Here is a 23,448-nt window from a genome sequence, read left to right as displayed (position 1 = left end):
AATTGAGGGACATGAGGGACATGAGGAGAGCGAAGCAGTGAGGGCGGCAGGTTCGCGAAATGGCGCCTCGCACATAGCTACGGCGGCCGCACCCGCTGCACAAGTGGGAGGAATGGCCCAAATGCAGGCCCTCATGGAGCAATTTATGGCGCAAATGCAGGCGTCCCTCAACCTACAGGGTGAGCGATTGGAAAACCAAATGGGGGTAATGGGAAACCAAATGGGGGTAATGGGAAACGAAATGGGGGTAATGAGGGACGCAGCGAGGGGTACTGGTGAGAAGTTAGACAATAATTTTGAGAAGTTAGACAAAAATTTTGAGGGGTTAGACAATGGGATAAAAGAGGTGAGACATGGGTTAGAGGGGGTAGAAAATAGAATGGCTGCCCAGGAGAATCAAATAGAGGGAGTGAAAAATGGGTTAGAGGGGTTAGAAAACAGTATGGAAGGCAAATTGAGGGACATGAGGGACCAAGCGGAAAGGGAAGTTAAACAAATGGAGCAGCAGATAGAGGGGGTCAGAATGGGGGTAGAAACGAAATTGGATGCTCACAGGGAGGAAATGGAGCAGATGAGGGTGGCATCTGGGCAGGAGATGCAAGTGATGGGAGAGGAGATCAGAAGAGGAGTGAGTGAGGAGGTCGGAGGAGTGCGCGAGGAGGTGAGGCACTGTAAGGAGCACATGGAGAAGGAGGTGAGAAAGGGGACTGTAAAGTTACAAGGGGGCATAGAGGACCTGACGCAGGAGGTGGAGCAGCTGACGGTGGGACAGACGGAGTTAGTGGAGCAGGTTCAAAGGAACACTGCGGTACTAGGAGGTTTAAAAGCGACACAGAGAGAACTAAAAGATGACTTGGTGGCGACGAAGAGGGAATGTCAGATGGTACGTGAGGGACTGACAACGAGGTTGGACGAGGTGATAGAGGTAATGGAGACGAAGGACCGGCAGGTGAGGACGCACATGGAAACGGTCAAGGTAGCCTTGGAGGATGAGCTTGAGGAGACGTACCGGGGAATAAAAGAGGTGAAGCACAAATTAGAAGAAGTGGAAGAAGGGATGAGTGAAATTAAGAAGCGACGGAGAGGGGATAAGAAAGAAATAAAAGAGGAGATAAAAGAATTGGTCCAAAGTCTGTGTTCAAATCGTGATGATGTGCCCATTAACCGGACGAGGGATTCGCAGGTGATGGAGGAGAAGCGAAGAGGAAGAGGACCCGGTGTAAGTGGTGACCAATATGGTCGTGCGTATGATGCGCCAGGGGATTTAAGAAGCTTGGGGGTCGAGATGGACCCGGGTGTTCGTGAGAGGCCGTTGGTGAAGTGTGCGACAGGTCTGGTGTGCGAAAAAGGAGGTGTGCGAGAAAGTCCGACTCTGGGGTGTGTGAGGAAAAAGTGCGTGCCAAGGAGTGAGGGTGCTGGCGAAAGTGAGTCGGTCGTAGCGCGTGTGCGAGGGAGCACATGGAAGCGCGGTGTGGTGAGTGTTACAGAGGGTGTAACGCAAGAGTGTGCGCGAGAAAGGTGTGTGACGGACAGGTGTGTGACGGACAGGTGCACGAGGAAAGAGTGCGCTGTCAAGAGTAAGGGTGAGTGCGCTGTCAGGAATGGAGGTGAAAGTAGTGAGAGTGACATGGAGCGTGAGTTAGTTGTGACAGGTGAGAGAGGATGTACACCTGGGATGGAAGGATGCACACCTGGAATGGTAGAGCGTGAGTGGGAATGCACGCTGGAGTTGGTGGTGAGGCACGTGGTTGGGTGTGCGAATGAGAGCACACCTGTGATTGTCACAGAGGAGGTGACCGAGGAGGGGGCGCGAAGAGGTGTTTTGGTGAGGTGTGCGACCAACGAATGTGTGCCAAAATGTTCGGTGGTCAGGTGTGTGACCAAGGCTGTGAGTGGAATGAGTGTACCTGGGTGTGTAAGGAAAGGTACGAGGAGCATGGGCACGGCTGGATGTGTGAGCAAGGAACGGGCTGCGGGGTGTAAGCGTCCAGGTGAAGCATCGACGTTAGACGGGGTAGAGTGTAGAACGACTTATAGCCGAATCGGGCCCTCGGTGCGTGCTGGGCCTCGCTTTGAACGGCCGCGTCCGTGCTCCACTAGGCGGAGCTGGCAGCCCGATAGAAAGGGTCGTCATGGCGACCACTTTTTGGTGAGACGTGCCGGCAGGTCTAGATCGGGGCATTGGATGGCTCCACGCCGAGGTGGTGCGTGGGATCTCGGCACGGGTAAGCCCCCGTCCCTGCACCGAGTGCCGGACGCATCCAGCCGCTGGCACAAAACAACCAGCATCCATTGCTTGGCTTTACGAAGCCGGGCTTTGGACAGGGATTGGCGCACCGAGAGGTATTAGTGAGTCGACTGGGTGATGAGGTTAGTGTTTTGGACCCAAAATTGGAGAAAAACAAAATTTGATGATTGGCAAGGGATTGGCAGTAGTGATTGGCAGATGATGGGCAGTGATTGGCAAATTTTTGATTTATTGAAATTTGATGTGCAAAATTGGTAGTGAGAGACCCCCGATGTGGTGGGATGGCAAATCCACCATCCTTCCCATGTGGGGGGCAAAGGAGCAATAGATTATGGGGTGTATGGCAGTGAAAACTAGCCCGGGTGGGTTAGGTTATATTGATAGGGCCCTAGAAGATGACAGTAGGTAACGTTAAGATTAGTTAGTGACTGATACCTGTAGTGGGGACGCAGGTAGATTAGTATGGATGATAATGACGTGGGAGCGCAATAGTTTAAAAGGGACGACTGGGAAGCGCAAGTTTCAGAAGGGAGTAGTTAGCTGAGATGATGCCGTGTGGTTGAGAGTTGAACAGGTGTGATTGCACAGGTGTGCAACTGGACAGGTGTGTGGAACAGTGTATGAGTAGTGAGTGTTGTGGATCAGCGCGAATGCGCTTGGGGAGAGAAGGGTGCAGGTGGCACCAGGTGTGAGAGCACAGGTGTGCAAGTACAGGTGTGTGGAGAGAGTTGGAGTAGGTGGTACGGAGTGGTGTGCATGGTGCGAAGGTGTGGATGGGGGAAGAGTGGACCCCTTTCACGAGTACCCGGGGCGGGTAGTGTAAGTGCTAGGTAGAGGGTACAGGTAAATTGTGGTTGGATATTGGCATCTGTGGTGCGGTTGCAGAATGGTGTTGTGAATGGGTGCATTAGTGTTGTGGAAATGGCTGGGCGTGTAGCCTGTTAGTGTGTGTAGTTGGTTGGGCACTCCACCACTGTGAGGATGTCGGCCAGGTGAGGCCGCAGGTGGGCTCTGGGAGCCGGTAGAGTTGTGGATGGGGCCCGAGGATCCGGAGGATGGACCCGGGTAGCCCAGTGCCAGAGAGGGCACCGAGTGGGGAGAGTGCCAGAGGGCCTTCCCCAGGTAGTTAGGTTAGGGTGAGGAGCAGGTAAGCTCGGAGGCAACTGCAGTGGTGGAGGTGTGCAGGTGGGTAGACCCACTGGGAGAGGTACACGCCACAGCCCAGAAATTGTGCGAGGGCACCGGGAGATGAATCGGGGGAGTGAGACCCCAAATTGAAGAGCACCACAGTTTGGCCAATGGGAATTGGTTTTTAGAACCCATAGTGTAAGAGGGCCAATGGTTTGGCCGGAGAAAGACCCCGGGTAGTGTAAAGTTGTAAAGTCATTTAGGAAATAGTTAGGATTGATGAACCTGTCGCACCATACGCAGCCACTTACCTGTGGTGATGATGATGACTCCACACCTGTGTTTTCTTTGTTTTGTGTTGCAGGAAGTAAGAATTGTTGTGAGGATTTGTGAGACGCATCACGACGTGGATGAGACATTGGGGTGATTCCATCTCTCCCTCCCTAGGAGGGACTGATGATGAATTGGTAATGGCAAATTTTGATGTTGAGTTGAAAATGGCAAATTTTGATGAGAGTTGAAAATGGCAAATTTGATTGGTTAGGAGGGAGAGAAGACGAATTTGGTTTCTGGGAGGAACGGGGAAGACAGTAGGGATGTTTGTTGATTTGTAAAGTAGATGTTTATGGGTAGTGTTGTGTTTTGTGGATACAGTAAGGGGTAAGGGAGGGGCCATGTAGGTTACCTGGTGGGGGGGGGGGCGTACGATAGGAACGTACCTGTCTCACCTGGTTCCCATGTGCCCCCAGTGTGCATCACCTTACATTGCGTGCACTTTTGCGCCCTTACCACCTTACTCACTTGTCTGCTTCTTTTGTCTCCCACCTCCGAGGATCTGGCTTTGGGGTAGAGAGAGAGGAGAGAGAGGTGCTGGCTGCGCAGTTGTGGGCCTGCACTTTCGCTGTTTGCTGCCGGGATCGATACACCATATGGACCGCAATGTTTGTGGCCACCCACAATGGACCGCAGTTCGTTTGCGGCCAAGCACCACCCGGGGATGGACCTATGGGTCAACGTGGCACCTATGCCATACAGGTGAACCACTTTTAGTTAACACCAAGTGCACCACAAGAAGAGCAAGAGACACCTGCAGGGTTAGGGGTTGTCGAATTTATTTTTATTCCAATGAACAATGGTGACTGCACCGATTGGTGGTGGGGTGGTGCTTTTGATGCTCGGGAAGGGTGCTCTGCACGTTATTAAAGGCCGTCGGCCACAGAGCACTCGTGGGTTGGTGTATCGATGTTGGCAAGCGCGCTCTCTCTATGCATAACATCTGCATGTGTTCCTCCAAAAACAGGTCCTGGATCGTAGTGTAAATAGCAGCGTAGTCTTGTAAATAATGCTCCCTACCGGCTGTATGTGTAGTTTGAGAATTCTTTCCGGATTCGGTTATCCTGTGGGTGTGTTTCTGTGAGGAGAAGGGTGCAACGTCGCAGGGGGACATATTTACTCATTTGTGAATATCTGTAAAACTGTCGCACTCAGGGTAGAGTTAATAGTAGAGGGAACTACATTGCGTGCCACACTAAAGTAGGTAAAAATTTATCGGGTCGGGACGCCCCGAGGGTAGAGAAGGGTGCAATGTTGCGAATATGGAATTTGGCCTCCATATCCGCTTGTAAATATTCCCCTATTTCTCCAATACTCCCCAACTTTCCCCAATCCCCCATTCCCTAGTCCCATTGCATGTAAATAACACTCAGTAGAGCCGACCTTCCCCTTATTCCCCCATTAAATGTCGTGCCCAGGTCCACCGCACCACACGTAGACAACTTTCGGACATCTTGCTAGTTATTCTTAATCTATGTCAGTTAAGGACTCGTTTCCATTAATTCTGACTCTTCGTTGCACCAGAATGTGATTATATGGCATCAGTAGTGAGTTTAGGACCTTTCCCATACCTCCTTCCATCTTCTTCCCCAACAATTACAACAACAACAGAGGAGATGGCGGCGGCGCGGGGGAGGATGCGTCCTCACACCGGCTCGATTAGCGCCATTGACCACGCGCTCCACGGGGTTACCAGAGGGGCTGGCTGTCAGCTCCTCGTCAAGGGCGGAGCCTGGTAACCCCCCCCGCACCCAATCAGAAGGGCGGACCGATTCCATCTGGGGCGGAGCTAGCGAGCCGAGGGCGTGTCACTCCCCGCCGGATATACGTGGCGACTTAGCGGACGTAAAGAGAGATGCGCCCCCAGCTGGAGAAAGAGGTACCTGCGAGCGCTGAGTCAGATGCGCCCCGCCTGAGAAAGAACGTTGCCTGCGATCGCTGAGAGAGAAAGACCCGCCTGAGAAAGAACGTCCCCTCCGAGCGCTGTGACCTCCCCGCATCTTTGGACCGGACTGTACCCTGCTTTGAGCCAAGAGTGCACCTTGAGCCATCGCTATCTGCCTTTCCTCGCCACCAATCCCCGTGTGAGTCAGCCGTTGTCCCGTTTACCTGTCGTCTGTCCGGGGTTAATATAAGAGTGTGTCTAAGTGCCTGTCTTCCTGTGATATACCTCTAGCCCCTGTAATCTAACCTTTCCTTACGAATATAATTGAGAATCGAAACATTGGTGTCTGTCATTATAACCCAGCCGGGTGTCTTCTTTTTCCTTATTGAGCCAGCGTGGCGCGGCTTCGTCAACGTTCGGGTACAATCGGGTAATTTGTGCGGACACGACGGCCATACCGCTCGGCCCACCTTAACATCAAAGTCGTGTCTGTAACAATATGTTATGTAGGTAATATTACCATTGTAAGGAGCTAAGGACACAGCAATCAGGGATTGTGGACCTTTGCCAGGATTTTTTTCCAGTGCTTTTAAGATTGTTGTGTTGACACGATTATGGTGTCTATACCATGTGATCAATGACATGATTGTGATTTTACCAAATTTTACAAAATTGTACAGGTGAGGTTTCACCTGTGATAGAATTTTCCTGTAATTCGTATCAACGAATGTAGAGAAAATCAAAATTGTTCTGTGCAGACAGACAAACATGCGGGTTTAAATGTAATATCCTCTTTTTTAATGGAGGTAATAGGACGAGTGGGAAGCATATTTTCGCTTCTTGGAGAGCCCCCAAGAAGCGGCATTGTGTTTCCTACTCGTAAAATGAGGAATCAGGCTGCATTGAGCTAAATGGTGTCTATTGGATTTTATTAGGATTTTTTTTTTGGCTGATGTTTTTGTTTTGGTGGGTATTGAACAACACACTATTGTTCTTTTGATAGAGCTTTTGATTTTCCATTCTCTTCTAGGTTCCTCTGTAAGAATTGATAGGAAAATGGATTAGAGTGGATATCAGAAGATTGGGAAAATAACTTTGATTTTTTTTTTCGAAAATTTTTTTGATAGAGGAAGAAGATTCATGTTGATTTGATTTTTGATTTGATTTTTGATTTGATTTTTTATTTCATTTGAAGATAGTTTGATTAAAAATGTGATAAAATCCACATTGTGAAACCAATGTGGAATCAATATTTATGTTAATGTGAAGATACCTTCAAAAATGAGCAAGGTGGTAAGTTGACAAAAGTGAAGGAAAGGTCCAAATATATATATATTTTATATTTGTGCTTAATATCTGGCGTGCCCTTTTGACAGGGAACACAATTACCTGGCCTCCGCAAAAGTGTTTTGGCTTTGGTGACAAGGGACCGATACATGGTTCCCCACCTATCGGTGGTCATTTACCCGTCCGATCAGTTTGGGGATCGGTTGGTGAAACGGTGGTACAAAAAGGAGGTGTTCCTGGACTCAGCTGCCATCATAAATTGAAAGTTGGAGAGACTCTTCCTGGAATCACCAGTGAAGAACGACTGTCATACCAACCTCAGAAGACGCAACACACAGGTTACGGTGTATAAGGTGGAATAATCCCAGCAGATTTTATTTATGGTACACACAGCGGTTTGCCTAATACATTCCTATAGGCGAAATGGGAAATAGGGCCTGACAGGGTAGAAAGGTTGAACCAGATATTCCACGAAAAGGTACTTGTACATATTATATGTACAACCATTATGGTGTAGAGGCCATTAGGGAGGTTTAGAATTGGTATTTGTGGACAAAGGGACATGCCAAGGAGTTTCCAAGAGCTGGTACATTTGAGCGAAGTCAATTGGATAGATTAGGACAAGAACTGAAAGCTAGGAAGAGACAGAACCTAACGGTAGGTTAGACTGGAATTCCATCATTGGGACGTTGAATCGAGGAAATGGGAACAGCAAGAAAGGATAACGGAGCTAGAACTTAAACTAAAAAGGACACAGGATACACTGAAGGAGATAAATGCACAACTGCCCTCGAATGTAGGAATAAAAGTGACAGTTGCCCCACCTGATTCCCATTTGTCTCCCCAAAAAGAACAGTACAGAGAATTTTCTTATGATCCAAGGGAAAATCAGAGACCTAATCTACAAGGAAGTAACAGGATAGGTAGCCCTGAAAGAACAGGCAATGACAAGGATAGGTGTTTTAATTGTGTAAATATGGGACACTGGAGACGACGTTGTCCATATTCAAATAGGAGACTAGTTCATAGGGTAAAACCAAGATCAAGGGTACCAGTGCTTACCGGTACCTCAGACAATGATTAGGCCTTCATTGCTGCAGATCCCAAATGACGAATGGCCTCAACAGATTAGATCACTAGACCAACATGAGTAACTGTCGATGCTTCTTGTGTCTGAAAAGTTTTCGGAGCAAGAATGATTCATTTTTTGCTTATTAGCAAAATAATAATTAATTGATTAAATGCCGAAATTGGACACTTTTTGGAACATATAATTAAAATATCCAGGATTAGAGTTCATTCTGGAAGCCTCATATTTGCCAATTATAAATGTGGCTTTAGGGAGCATTTTGGGCAAAACAATTTTTGAATTTACAGAGTTTGGAACAATTGCTTTGCAATTTTTTTTTTGGGAACCAAGTGACAAGAGTCACATGATGATCAGGTGGGAATTTCGGACTATTGTTTTGCATGATTGATAGGTCAGTGGTCGACTGACATGTAAACGGGTGTTTTGTCAAATTTGGATGTTATTGTGGGGGAAAAAAGGGTGATTTCAATGTGGACATTATAGGGTTTTTCTAAGAATTTTTTTTTTTTTTGTCTGTGTATCTGCGTTTCTAAAATTAAGGGACAAATTTTATGAAATTGACACCCATCTTGATCTGCAAATAATGGTTCCAACGCAAACAAATATACATAATGCATGAGTTTGTGTATTTTTTTTCTCTTAAAAGATTGCTGAAACCGACAGTGTGCCTGTCTTGAAATAGATAGTTTGATGTGGATGGGATCAAATATCCAGAAAATCCATAAAATAAAAAATGTGATTTCATTATGATGATTATCTCTTTTGTCAAGGCAGATGGAATACAAAGATTTGATGTGCTGAGTTACAAGCAGCCATTAATTAATAGTAGGAAATTGTGAGTAACCTTGGGATTCCATTTTTGATAAAACTTATATGAGGATAAAGCTATTTATGGATATGAGCTTTAAAAAAAAAATGTGGGAGTACAAAATTAGCCAAATTTGTAAGAGAGTTTTTTTAAAAGAATTTTAAGTTTGTAAGGTCAGGGACAAGTTTGAATTTGACTACCTGCATAACTCGTCGACACTAACAAATATAGAAATCTTCTATAGTTCCTCAATTTTTTCTTTTGTTAAATTAAAACAATTAATTTAAACAACTACCTACAAAATACTCAAACCACAAATTTGGTAATCCAATTTTCAATACCTAAGGCATATACCGTCATCCTGGAAGAATCTGATCATAAAACATTTCTTTCCAAAATAATAAAGCATCTGCAACATTTGGCAATTATTCTTCGAAAATACGTTTTGCTTCAGAACAAATGTTGACTTTCTATTTGAAAAGAAGAGGCTGATCACTTGTGTTTGAAATTCAAGTATGAAACATTTTCTTCTGATGTCTTCATAGCACCTACACTATTTCGCGTAGGATTTTCTGCTGTTGTGATAACTGGGCGGAGTCATAAACTGACCCTGCTCTGCATGTAGCATCCTTGCCACTCTTGCTGTGAGCCATAGTAGTTCTTAAACAAGGCCTTCGTCCAGTTGTAGTTGACTTGCCTCCTCACTCATCATGAGTGGGCAGCAAGTGTTGATGTGATGTTGGTTGACCAGCAAGATGTGGAACAGAGATGCCAGATGCATCCACAACGATGTTAGGACCATGGTGTTCAAGTTGTTCATGGTCCATACCAGGAGCAACCAGCAGAATCGTGCACAGCCGTTGTAGAGGAAGAAGCACAGCCATCCACTTACAGCTCTGCGCTGGTGCCCCGGAAATGGGTGGAGCAATGACACACGTCACCGCATCCAGTAGAAGTTGCAGGTAAGATGTCATCGTCCCGCAATTGCTGAAGTGATGAATGTTCGAGGCATTCGAACAGAAGCAAGTGATCGCCTTTCTTCCATACGTTGCAGTGTGATGCAGGCAAATGGTCACATAAATTTTCCTTGGCGAAGGTAAGCATCCAACTCCAATCTTGCAAAGGAGAAGGCCTTCATCATTCTTTGAGAAGGAGGGTGTATGCCAAGATTAACTTCATTTTTTCCCACAAATTTTCTTTCTTGAACTTCTTCCCAATGCCGTTATCACTCCATTTGAGATGTGATCTGGTCTTATTCTTCACTCAGCCACATCTATATCTGCTTTCCACACACACCGAATCAGGTAGGGTACATCTTGACATGAAATTACCATGTTTTAACTAATTATGTATATCTTATAACAGCTTCACATTCAACAATTTGCTGTTTTCCTTAAAACATTCAAAAAGTTATATTCATTTATATGCTTCACACGAATAATATCCAAATCAGGTATGTATTTATTACTACTAAACTAAGAATAGCATTTACAGTTGCTTTCAGGTTAATATAGTTTGAAAAATTAAACTCATGCAGTTTTTTAACACTACTCAAAGAAAATAAATGCATTAATAATGAGTACATATGATTAAAATCACAAAGAGGAATATCTAATTCCCATCAAATTTTGCAAACAAGCAAACAATGCATAATGCATCCATTATCACAGTTCCTCCCCCTTTAAAAAAAAAAGAAAAAAAAAAAGAGTAATTAATGCTGTTAACTACTAGTATGTGCCTTTCAAATGGTAGCCTGTGGTGATATGAGTTCACTGATTTTGTAAAACTGACAATTCATAACATTTTCGTTATGCCATTATCTTTAACTCTACTGTACTCATTTGCAACATTACTTGATTCAATCTTTTTATCTCGGTGTTCATATCATCATAAAAGTCTTTCTATCTTGGTTCCACATTTGTTTCTATTCTCATCAACATCCTATAATTTATCAATTTGTTCCAACACACTGTAACCAAGGGTTTTAACCAAGCCTCTACCAAACTATTTCCAATTTTAACTCAAAATGCTAGTTAAACAACAATTCGGAGAATTAACTTCAAAGGGTCAACAAATTCATTTTATAAACAGATCTAATTTTCATCTAATAATTTTCCTTACCAACTGTCATATTGTAACACTTTAATAAACCTTCGAAAAATGTCTCCCAAATCAATAAATTCCCTTTTTACTTTCCAAATACTCATCTGTAAATTACGTATTCAATTACAGTTTCTCCCAATTTGTTTGGCCTGAATGGCCGCAGAAGTCGCTGCCAACATGCAGTACCTTTTTTTATCTACCAAGCAAGTATTCTTCCACATAAGACCTCTACCAAATTTTTTAAATCTGGGATTTCTAATTCTATGGATGCACACTCTCAGGATATTTCAGGCTGCTGTTAAAAATCCACTGCGATAAATTAATTCCTTTACCCACAATTAATTAATTAATACAAATTGAGGATATTATCCCTATCACATTCATTTATAGATTCATTGTTTTATGAAAATCAATATTCGTTAAAGTCTGGTGTTACATTTTTCGGTATCAATTTCAGCAAGATTTTCTTTACTAATCTTTTTTCCCATATCATCTACGCCTAATACATATACATACAACACAATTTATATGCTGATAAAATTCAAGTTTATATACATATCAAAAATCTGTGAACAGAGTATTCTGGGTTATTCTGGTCACCTGTATTTATAACGTGGGTTATTTTTATTGTGCCGATTATTTATTTAATTAATTTGTATTTCCTTAACCTTATTTAAACATTGTTAGTTTAGTTTGTTTAGTTTATTGCTGAAAAATGGCAAATAGGAATAGTCAAAGGACTGCTGATCGTGTTAGTAATGAGGGGTTATCGCGTAAGCATGGGCTGTGCCTTGTTCCGCCGGAAGACGTGCAAATGGACGATGTTCTACTTGCAATCGGAGATTTGATCGGGATGAATAACATTCGTGCTGCGTCTCGAATGAACCACAAAGTGGTGGTTTTTGTGTCACAAGTAAGCCTTGCAGACATCGTGGTGCAGAACGGGTTAACGTTGGGGAACGACCAATTTGTTCCGGTATCGTTCATGGACACGCCCGTGGTTAAAGTTATTTTAAGTAACGTTCCGCCCTTTCTGAGGAATGAAGAAATCCTACGTAAATTAGGGGAGCATGGAATGGAACCCGCTTTTCTACTCTTCATTGCATTTATCGCTTCCTCAACTTCCTTCTCAGTTATCTTCTCTGCCGGTCCTAAAACTGGGTTACTCTCTATGTTGCCATCCCATTCATTCTCTGTATTCAACAGCATTTCCATATATCTTTTCCATCTTCCTTTAATACCATCTGGGTCCACAACGATTTGTCCCACTTCATCCTTCAAGCAACTCACCCCCATCACATCACACCTCTCTTTCGCTATCTGCTTTGCAATCCTGAATACAAATATCATGAAACATTTACATTTTGTAGTCCATTGTATAATTTAAATAAACATAAATGCAAATTTCGCATGTGGAAAAAGTAAGTACACCCCATGAAATGTTTTTTAATCTTTTTAACATATGTGGACATAATATCAATATTTGATCTTCATTTAAACAGTATCTATAGATAAAGGTGATCTAATTGAACAAAAAACAATGAAAAATTGACTTTGCAATAATTTATTCAACAAAAAATTAACAGAGATGCCATTTCCTTCTGTGGAAAAAGTAAGTACACCCTTGGCTCTAATAGGTGGTATTGCCCCCTTTGGCAGAAACAGCCTCAAGTAGGCGTTTCTTATAACTGTCTACCAGTCTCTGACATCGACTGGGAGAAATTTTTGCCCACTCCTCCATGCAGAATTCTTTCAGTTGTGCGATGTTTGAGGGTTTTCTTGCGTGCACAGCTCGTTTCAAATCCCCCCACAATATCTCGATGGGATTTAGATCCGGGCTTTGACTTGGCCATTCCAGAACCCTCCATTTCTTTCTTTTCAGCCATTCCTTGGTGGATTTACTGGTATGTTTAGGGTCATTGTCATGTTGCAAGGTCCACCTTCGGTTGAGCTTCAACTTCCGAAAGATGGCCTCACATTATCCTCAAGCCTCCTCTTGTACAATGAACAATTCATAGTGGATTATATGATGGTGAGCTGCCCAGGCCCTGATGCAGCATAGCTGCCCCAAACCATAATATTTCCACCACCATGCTTTACAGTTTGTATCAGGTTCTTGTGGTCAAATGCTGTCTTTGGTTTTCGCCAAACATGTCTTCTGGTACTGTGGCCAAATAGCTCTACCTTTGACTCATCTGTCCAGAGCACATTGTTCCAGAAGTGCTGGTCTTTGCCTAGGTGTTCATTGGCAAACTTTAGTCTTGCCCTGATGTTCTTTCTGGACAGCAAAGGTTTCGTCCTGGCACACCTCCCATGTAGATCAAATTTGTGCAACCTCTTTCTAATGGTAGACTCGTGCACTTTGACATAATTAGTGGCAAGAGCTACCTGTAGGTCCCGTGAGGACATTATGGGGTTCTTAGAGACTTCTTTCAGCATCTTGCGGTCTGCTCTCGGGCTGAACTTGCTGGGGCGGCCTGGCCTGAACAAGTTGGCAGTTGTTTGGAATCTTCTCTTGTCGATGATCTTCCGGACAGTCGAATGATTGATTTCAAATTGTTTGGAGATCTTTTTAAATCCCTTCCCGGACTCGTAGGCATCGATAACCTTCTTTCTGAAGGCCTCAGAGAGCTCTTTTGATCTAGGCATGGTGACGTCGCACACTTCAACAACAAAGAGCAAACCAAATTAAATGTCTGAGATTTAAATAAGACAGGTTCCTCCAAGATCCTCTCTAACGATGTTCTAATCATTTGCACCTGTGCTGGTGCACCTGATTCTAATTTTAGGTATTTGAAGTCGTGATAAATGTAGGGGTGTACTTACTTTTTCCACATGCGAAATTTGCATTCATGTTCATTTAAATTATACAATGGACTACAAAATGTAAATGTTTCATGATATTTGTTATATTATGTCACCATAATCTATCAATATTGTTGAAATGAAGATCAAATAGCTGTATGTTGAAATATGTTGAAAAAGTCAAAACTTTACATGGGGTGTACTTACTTTTTCACATGATTGTACATCATAGTCGCGCTCCTCTCCCCTGTTGTGATAAATGATTCCATTGAGATGTAAAAAAATTAACGATGTGTTTTGTCATTATTACCCCACAAAAACACAGTGACAGTGGCACTCCCCCCCCCCCCCCCCATACACATCTGTTTTATACTATATCATTGTTGTAATTGTCACTCATGCCTTTGTGAGAGAATATTACGAAGTGTTACCAGCCTCATTGATTCTGCAATTAGGATTGAAATTCAACACCCTACTTATACTCAAGGCAAGTAATTCATTGTTCAAAGTTGAAATGCACAGATGTGGAATAAGATTGATAGCTTGGTGCCAGTGATGAGCTGTAGCTGCAAGCAAATTATTTCTGACAGTTGCAACTGCAAAGTTCTGTGCAGAGTAGACCACTTCCATGAAAGGATCCTTTGGCTGCAGTGGACGAGGGATGTTGTCTAGTGCACCGACAGTGTGTACCCCGGTGTGTACCCCGGTTTAGAATAGGTACACCGTATCCCTGCGTGTCGTAAAAGGCGACTAAAAGGGTTGGCGTCAGGAAGGGCATCCGGCCATAAAAACATTGCCTCAAAAAGAGAACCATGACAATTACGACTACATATGGGCAGGGTACAGCCCGAAGTACCCCGTAGGGGACCCCACTCCCGCTCGTCAAAACTCAAGGTGGGGAACCCGATCGAAGCAAGGGTGGAAATCATTCCATTTATGACGACGAAACGTCTGATGCCCGACCTGGAGATCGGTTTCTGAGATTTGGGACATGGAATGTAGGGACAATGTCAGGGAGATCAGGAGAAGTGGTGGAAGTATTGGTCAGAAGAAGAGTGGACATATGTTGTGTGCAGGAGACGAGATGGAAGGGAAGTGGTGTGAGAATGGTGAAGGGTAGGCAGGGACAGAAATACAAGTTTGTGTGGCAAGGGTGCCCGGAGGGCGTGAATGGTGTTGGTGTCCTGTTTTCTGAGGAGTTTGTAGACAGTGTGGTGAGTGTGACTAGAGTGAGTGATAGGTTGATGATGGTGAAAATGATGATTGGAAAGCTCTTGGTGAACATCATCTCGGGATATGCTCCGCAGGTTGGTCGGAGCGATGAAGAGAAGGACAAGTTCTGGTGTGCGATAGAGAAGCTGATGGAAAACGTGAAAGATGAGGAAGTTGTTGTGGTAGGAGGAGACCTAAATGGACATGTGGGAAGGAGTATGGATGGTTTTGAGGGAGTTCATGTGGGTTATGTATATGGTGTGAGAAATGGAGAAGGTGAAAGGATTTTGGAGTTTGCTGAAGGAGCTGATTTGTTGATTTGTAATACTCAGTTCCAAAAAGAGGATAATAAGCTTGTTACATACACGTCAGGTGGGTCGACGACAACCGTTGACTACCTGATGGTGCGTAGGCGAGATAGGGGGCACCTCCGGGACACAAAGGTGATCCCGGGGGAGGAGGCTGTTTCATAGCACCACTTGGTTGTTTGCGACATAAGGGTGAAAGGTGCGAGGAGAGCTCGGCGGGTGAAGTACCAACCGAGAATGAAGGTGTGGAGGTTGAAAGAGGTGACAGTGAGGGAGGCATTAAAATAGAGGCTGAGTATGGTGGAGGATGATGTGGTTGAGCTTGAAAGTGGTTGGATGTCAATGAAAGATAGTCTGTTGGGAGCCGTTGGTGAGGTATGTGGATGGACAAAAGGACCACCGAGGCACTCGGAAACATGGCGGTGGGATGATGAAGTTGGAAAGAAGATTGACGAGGAGAGGAAGAAGTTCAAGGAGTGGCAGAAGGCGAAGGGTATGGGGGCAGAAAAGTCAGAGCACAAAAGTTATAAGGCAGCCAAGAAGGCTGCAAAGAAAGAGGTAGCAAAGGCACAGGAGGCATGTCGGAAAATGTTCAGAGAACGCTTGGATTCGGAAGAGGGTCAGAGAGCGGTATTCAGGATTGCAAAGCAGATAGCGAAAGAGAGGTGTGATGCGATGGGGGTGAGTTGCTTGAAGGATGAAGTGGGACAAATCGTTGTTGACTCAGATGGAATTAAAGGAAGATGGAAGAGATATATGGAAATACTGTTGAATGCAGAGAATGAATGGGATGGCAACATCGAGAGTAACCCAGTTTTAGGACCGGCAGAGAAGATAACCGAGAAGGAAGTTGAGGAAGCGATAAAAGCAATGAAGGGTAGAAAAGCGGGAGGGCCGACGGGAGTTGTGGGAGATATGTTGAAGGCAGCGGGAAATTGGGGTGTGAAGAGAATGACATAGATCTGCAATCTGGTGGTGAAAGAAGGCCGCATTCCTGTGGATTGGGAACTGAGTACCCTCGTCCCTCTATACAAGGGGAAAGGTGACCCTCTGGACTGTGGCTCGTATCGAGCGATAAAGTTATTGGAGCATGGAATGAAGGTATTGGAAAGGGTGTTTGAGAGGAGGATAAGCAAGAAAGTGAAGATTGACGAAATGCAGTTTGGATTTATGCCAGGAAGAGGAACGACAGACGTGCTTTTTATTGTGAGGCAGTTGCAGGAGAAGTATATGGAGAAGAGGAAGAAGTTGTTTCTTGGGTTTGTTGATCTGGAGAAAGCATTCGATAGGGTTCCAGGTGAAGTAGTGACATGGGCATTGAGGAAGTTAGGAGTGGAGGAATGGTTGATCAGAGTAGTGATGGCAATGTACAAAAGAGCGCGCACAGCTGTAAGGATGAAGGACGGGAACAGTGGTGAGTTTGAGGTGAAGGTGGGAGTGCATCAGGGGTCGGTACTAAGTCCACTACTATTTGTAGCTGTGATGGAGGTGCTGGCTCAGAACGTAAAGGAGGGTTTACCATGGGAGTTGTTGTATGCAGATGATCTGGTGTTGATTGCAGAAAGTATGGATGGACTGAAGGAGAAGATGAACAAGTGGAAGGAGAGTATGGAGACAAAAGGTCTGAAGGTGAATATCGGAAAAGGAAGGTGATGGCAAGTGGTAAAGCATGTGGTGAGGTGGAAAAAACTGGGAAGTGGCCGTGTGCTGTGTGCAGGAAGGGTGTCGGAGTGAATTCCATTCAATGTACAATGTGCGCTCCGTGGGTTCATAAAAAATGTAGTGGTTTGAGAGGGTCATTAACCATTGTGGCAGCTACATTCAAGTGTAAGGTGTGCACAGAGGGAGCTGCAGATGGAGGATATGTTGAATTGGATCTTGGAGATGGCGTGAAGCTGGACGATGTGAAAACATTTTGTTACCTTGGAGACATGCTGAATGGAGAAGGTGAATCAGACTCGGCAACGGTTGCTCGAGTGAGATGTGCATGGAAGAAGTTTCGGGAACTGAGTGGCGTGCTGACGAGGAGGGGAGTGTCATTGAAGCTGAAGGGAAAGGTGTATGCTGCATGTGTGAGAAGTGTTATGATTTATGTGAGTGAGACATGGGTAATGAACGTAGAGCAGCAACGAAGGCTGGAAAGGGTGGAAATGCGAATGGTTCGATGGATGTGCGGAGTATCGTTGAGAGAGAGGAAGACAAATGTTGAATTGCGAAAGATGATGGGAATAGAGCCTGTGATGGATGCTGTGAAGAGAAACAGGTTGAGATGGTTTGGTGATGTGTTGAGGAAGGATGAAAGTGACTGGTTGAGAAGAGTGATGGAAATGAATGTAGAAGGAAGTAGAGGACGGGGAAGACCGAGAAAGACTTGGCTAAAGATGGTCGAAGAAGAAATGCGGGCAAGGGGGTTAACAAGGGGAGATGCAGAAAATAGAGCAAAATGGAGAACATTGTCATGGGGACCGCAAGGCTAACCCCCACTCTTGCAGGGAAAATGGCCTTAAAATGCCTGTTGTTGTTGTGCACCGACAGTGAAGGGGCCATTCTTGAGAATAGATGGGCACACAATTTGATCAGCAGTGAACTGGTCACACATTGCAGATGCCAATTTATTCTCCAGCTGCAGGACCTAGCTATAGGAGATGCTCAACCCCAGTTTAGCCAGTTAGTCAACAAGTGTTGTGTTCCTCGTCAGTGTGTGAATATTCAATCCAATGTAGACAGGAAGTGGAGGCTCTCACTCTGGAGACTGTTTTTTGGGAGTGGCCCCTTTCTTGCATCTTTTCTTCGAATTGTGGAGGTATAACTGAGCCGTTGTTTGACTGGCCTGAGTGTCATCAACATTGAAGGTTGTTTTGTTTTTTTTCAACAAAATTAGAATATAGTGACATCACTGCGACAGCAAATCAGCTTATGGTTGCTTAAATGTCATTGATTACATCACTCTTCAATTTCCTGACCCTCAAAATGTCCAATTTATGGCTTGGAATCTCATCACAATGCTTCACAACCTTATTTTCTGCATTTACTTGCTCTACGAGTTCGGTAGTAGATTGTGACGTCATAAAGTACATTTCCTGTCATCCGATTTTTTTGTAGCTTACCCTCTTTTTGGTTGTAACACATAGGCAAAGCTTTGGTGAAAAATGATGCTTTTGTCCACTGTGTAACAATCCTTGCCATTTTTGTTGCTAAGGTAACTCACTCTAAGAAGTAAAGTGGGCTATCCCACATATATATATATTTATGAATGATCGTTTTAAGGCCATTTTCCCCGCTAGAGCGGGGGGTTAGCCTTGCGGGCCCCATGACAATCATGGTTCCCTGTTTGAGGCAATGTTTTTTTGTTTTTTTTATGGCCGTATGCCCTTCCTGACGCCAACCCTTGGTCACGCTCTTACGATGCACAGGGATACGGTGTACCTATTCTAACCCAGGGTACACACGTGGATCATTCATCCCAGCAAGCTGGTACTCAATTTGCCGACCTCGGAAGGATGACAGGCTGAGTCAACCCCCCTGGCGTTAATTCAGCGATCGACCGGGATTCGAACCCAGGATCCTAGGATCCCAAGCCGGCACCCTAACCGCTAAGCTAACACCAGGCTTATCCCACATCTAGGACCAAATTGATTTTACATGTGCTGACGTAATCTTTAAATGTCAGTACACCTTTGATGTTAATGGAAATTTTCAACAGAGTGTCTGAAGCTTCTGATCTCTCTATCTCTATTCAATGGGAGTAGGAGGGACCTGAACTTGGAACCCAATTTTGTTAAAACAATTGTTATGTAGGATAGTCCAGTTTACTTATCACCTGCTCCATTATACCCTGAAATTATGGTGGTGACAGGTGGATAATAGGTGCAAGCAAGCAGCCTCCTGGACTAGACATCGCTACCTTTAGAAACGTTTGGAGAATTTGAGTTATTTTTATTATAGAAAGTTTATCATGTGACCGTATTATGTTTTTTCGGCCTGCTTGTCTGCAATTTGCCTTGGCTAATGTTAAATGACACATACGCTATTACGCTATTAAAATAATGTATGTGCCATTTACAAATCTTTCTTCTATGTCTTTCCTCATCCCTGCAGAGAAAAAGGACACATCAGGTACTTTGGGGTGATCCCTCTACTTTCTACTACTATTCGTGGAATTAATGGTTTGATTTAATATATTGATCTGATTACCTTAGAGATTTTGATTTTCAATATTTGTCATTTTGATTTGCTTGAAGTGATTTCAACCCCATATATTAATAACACGTAATAAGAACTACAATTCTATATTGCAACGTCTTGTACCGTGAGTGGTCGATTTTCAAGTTCGCCAAATGTCAAATTAATAAACTTTAATATAGACATTGAATAATTTTAGAAAATAAAACTAAGTGGTTGATGTTCATGGGGTTTTTTTGTGGGAGGAGGAGAAGACACATTTTCAATCCCCCACCTCTCCATTATATAATTATTATTATAGTAGTAACTAGTCTTACTTACACCTGGCTTCATTGACGGTTTTAATCAAAGGATAGCGGGCAGGTGGTACTTATCAAACATATTGCATGTCCATCTGTGAGTCTCGATCAGAATGAGGATGTAAAATTAAGTGAAATGGGCCAAAAATGATATTTTATAACACATTGTTGTTGGTGTTGTTGCTACTGTCACCATGGCTATGGTGGTTGTTGTTGTTTGTGTGCTCCTTCCATGTACTATTGTATAATACTAGGGCATGCCCGTACTATATATATATCTAAAATTATATCCCCCCCCCTCTATTTACATGAAATGGTTTGGTTCATGAAATGTTTTGGTTCATTCGCAACGCCAAAGCGAACGGCGAACGCTTTACATGAAATGGTTTGGTCTATGAAATGTTTTGGTCCATTCGCAACGCCAAAGCGAACGGCGAACGGCTTGCGAGTACAGTGACAATCCCCCCCCCCCCCCTCTATTTACATGAAATGGTTTTAATTAGTTTTAAAACATAGTTTAACGCCAACATATGGCATGCCCGTACCCGTACTATCCGTAATGGCGCACGCTCTCACAGGAGCTCCGGAAGGTCGCATATCGCAGGAAAGCGAAAGAATCGCAAATTAGTTTTAATTAGTTTTAAAACATAGTTTAACGCCAACATAGCGCCAACATAGTTTGCCGACGGGAAATAAATGAATACGCTCTCAAATGTGCCATCCGAGGCAGAGTCTGTTCGCCACGTTCGGCACACGTGATAGCTCGCTGCTCTCTGATTGGTTGAATCGTTTTTTGGACATAGCTCGGTAACTACTTCTGCGATTAATTTAACACCTTGAAAAGGCACATCCTCGGGTCCCCAGCAATATACCTGGCAAGTTTCAAGTATATCGGACCCGTGGTTGTCGAGAAACAGCGGTCACAGACAAACAAACACACACACAGACACACACACACACACACAGAGATTGCTGGAATTATAGATAGATATACAAGCGGGTACCCCCACCCTCCAGGCGGAGTACCCATCTTGGCCCACCTATGGTGGGCAATCTGCTGCGGAACGTTCATGGAAATGTACTTTCGAATTTTTGTCATTTTTGAAAGAAATTGGATGGATTGCAACATATCATAGTCCATATCATAAGATATTAAAAGGAAGATGATTTGTAATACCGGCCACCACCAAAGGTGGCGCTATTTCCGCCACATGTCAATTTTGGAGTTTCGGTGACATCCACGATTCCTCCATTGAAGTAATATTTATATTGCTTCGAGAAGTATCACTGTATATTATTTTTTGTGCTCCTTCCATGCCTGTCACACTTTATTCTAAGTAGTACCTATTGTCTAACCATTGGAACCACTACATTAAAGCTCCAGGTCTTCTTTGTCCATCCCAAAAACGCTAAATTTCATGATTAAACCACCACCAAGTTTTGATCCAAGTACTAAATGGATTATTATCTTTCCAACTGTACCATATATATTATTCTACAGCAGCAGGAATTATTTAGAATAAAGTGTGAGGGACATGCGTGCGGATGCTGCTCCTTTTAGTAATATAAGATTACTACGATAGTAATTATTATGGGAGTGAGGTGCCATTTATGGTTGTCTTGTTTGCAGGAAATGGTGGGGTTCTTGCTGGGATCATCACGTCAGTTCTTCTCATTGCCCTGGTCTGCAGCGTCTTGTATTGGGCATTCAAGAAAAAGCAGTTGTGCTTCACGCAAAAAGCTGAGTTAACGTGAGTACAGGAAGGAATTGTTACAAAACCCCAAAACAGGTCTCACATAAAGAGAGCTCTTCGTGTTGGTATTGGTCACAATTTGCTGTTCCAATTAAACATCATACTATTTGATAATGTGAGGCCCACTTACATTTTCCACTTTCTCTTCCAGGCTCAATGACAGCAAGGAAGTGACGACTGCTGAAACCGAGAAATTTGACATGGAGGATCCCCCAAGGGAAAACGTGTGATTCATCCGAGTTTACGATCAAAACCAGGAAGCTCGTGCTCTGTGTACATAAAGAAAAAGAAAAATGCAAATGTCAAACCCTCATCTTTTAATTCCAACTTTAACCCCAAACTTCACAATATCTTCGCCATCTAGAAATTCCCTTGCAAGGTCTGGTCTTGAAGCATTCCGTATTCTTTCCAGAATATTTTTGTAACCGCTCTGGAATCATTCCAGAATAATCCGGCAAGTTTCCATGAACCTTCCCTGAACTTCACAAAATTCCAGTTGTAGGTTCTGCCTTCTACTGGCATGTTCTACCTGCAGGTTTTTCTTGTAGTGACGTTTTAAACTGTTGCTTTAAAACCTCTGGAGTAAGGGGTTCTTGCCATCATTTAGGTTTCTCAACTCATTCCCGGATCTCCTTCAAACCCTGTAACCGACTTCATAACTAATGTAATCTTCTAACAACCAGCTTGACACAACGATGCTAGATTCGCTTTCAAAATAAGTTGCTTCTCTCTCCTGATTCATGCAAAGACTTTCAGTTTCAACGGCTTTAAGCCGTCCAGCTTGTATGATCCGCTTGTGTGATCCAAGTTTCAACGGCTTGTGTGATCCAAACCTGTTGATTTTAATTCCTCTTCACATCATTGGTCATTTCCTCACAATCTGATTTCACCGTCTCTAGCTAGGCCCTGTGGGGTTGCCATCATCAATTCGAGATGAAAACCTTTGGTGCCCAGTTTTGCACATTCTAATTGACTCTCCCAATTGTTTTGAAATTCGTTGCAAGTCGAGGTTAGGCCTTTTATTGACTCCTCAAGTTCCTTCTCTTTGATCTGCTCATTGATGAGCATCTCTCAAACGTTAAATATTCAACCCTTTTCTACCTCATCCACGTCCTTCCTTCATTATCCATATTCAAGGTCACCACACCATTTCTCGCCTGTTGTGAGGGGTTGCTTTTGCCAATTACTTTCCAACTCGCTTAGTTATTTGCCTTTTTTTATTTTCGCTCTTTGCCACGTATTTCGGTGCACCTTTGGGTTAGGCTCCTGAAATGAGGAATCTTGCCAGGTATGTTACTTACTGTAATCCTTCACCTGTAATGCTGACCTGAAGCCAAGGTTCAATGAAATCTCTGAAAGTGAGGATTACAAGTTGTACATTGATCGGGCTTTAACTGCCGACATGACCTCACAAACCCAAAAACACAAACCGGATGGCCATGTTGGTTTCTGCGCCACATATAACCAAGACAAAAGCGTGTACATATCGAATGTATTGTTCCGTTTGTTACTGCAAGATTGAAAAAAACCTTTATTGTGAAATTTCAGTTGTTTTTGGAACATGGTGGTGGGAACAGTTACACTGCCTTTGCAGAGCGCACTAAGGCCCACTGGGGCCGCCGTGTTTCTTAGCGCGCCGTCTGCATGACTTTCAATGACTGTTAATGTGTCTAAATTTGTCTCTGCGCATGCTCTGTATTTGAAAGAACATGGTTTTGTTCAATTTCTTTTCAGGGTGTGTTTGTGTTGGTGAATCAATCGAAGTTCCACCAAGGATGAAAAGGAGTAACAAGATTTATTTATATTCCAAAAACACAATCATGGAGATGCTGGAAAGAGAAGGACTCACAATGCCTTCAGACTCTCCAAACATCTGACTCGACCATACCAAGAGTTAAGTTTAAATACAAAATCTAATCTAATTATTCTTCCGCGAAACAAAAGGCAGTTTCAAAGGGATAAATAATTTGAATTGCCCCATCCTGTCTTTATCGGCTTGAATTGTT

The 23,448-nt window shown here is 43.8% G+C and overlaps 1 protein-coding gene across 2 annotated transcripts in view; it reads left to right on the top strand.

Moving 5' to 3' along the window:
* LOC137439543 (uncharacterized) overlaps nt 1-23,169 on the top strand; it is a 49,635-nt gene extending 26,466 nt beyond the window's left edge. For both annotated transcript variants that reach the window (XR_013621348.1, XM_078768133.1), the window contains exons 3-5: nt 19,306-19,323; nt 21,319-21,439; nt 21,594-23,169. Coding sequence is in view for 1 of the 2 variants with exons in the window: in XM_078768133.1 (XP_078624259.1) it covers nt 19,306-19,323; nt 21,319-21,439; nt 21,594-21,672 (218 nt within the window). In the remaining variant the exon portion in view is untranslated. The remainder of the gene's footprint in view (nt 1-19,305; nt 19,324-21,318; nt 21,440-21,593) is intronic.
* Nucleotides 23,170-23,448: the final 279 nt, after the last annotated feature.

Source organism: Myxine glutinosa, chromosome 14 (assembly GCF_964187855.1).
Source record: "Myxine glutinosa chromosome 14, kmMyxGlut1.1, whole genome shotgun sequence".
NCBI lineage: Eukaryota > Metazoa > Chordata > Myxini > Myxiniformes > Myxinidae > Myxine > Myxine glutinosa.
Note: the sequence above shows the minus strand (reverse complement) of the source record. Positions and strands in the feature narration are given on the sequence as shown.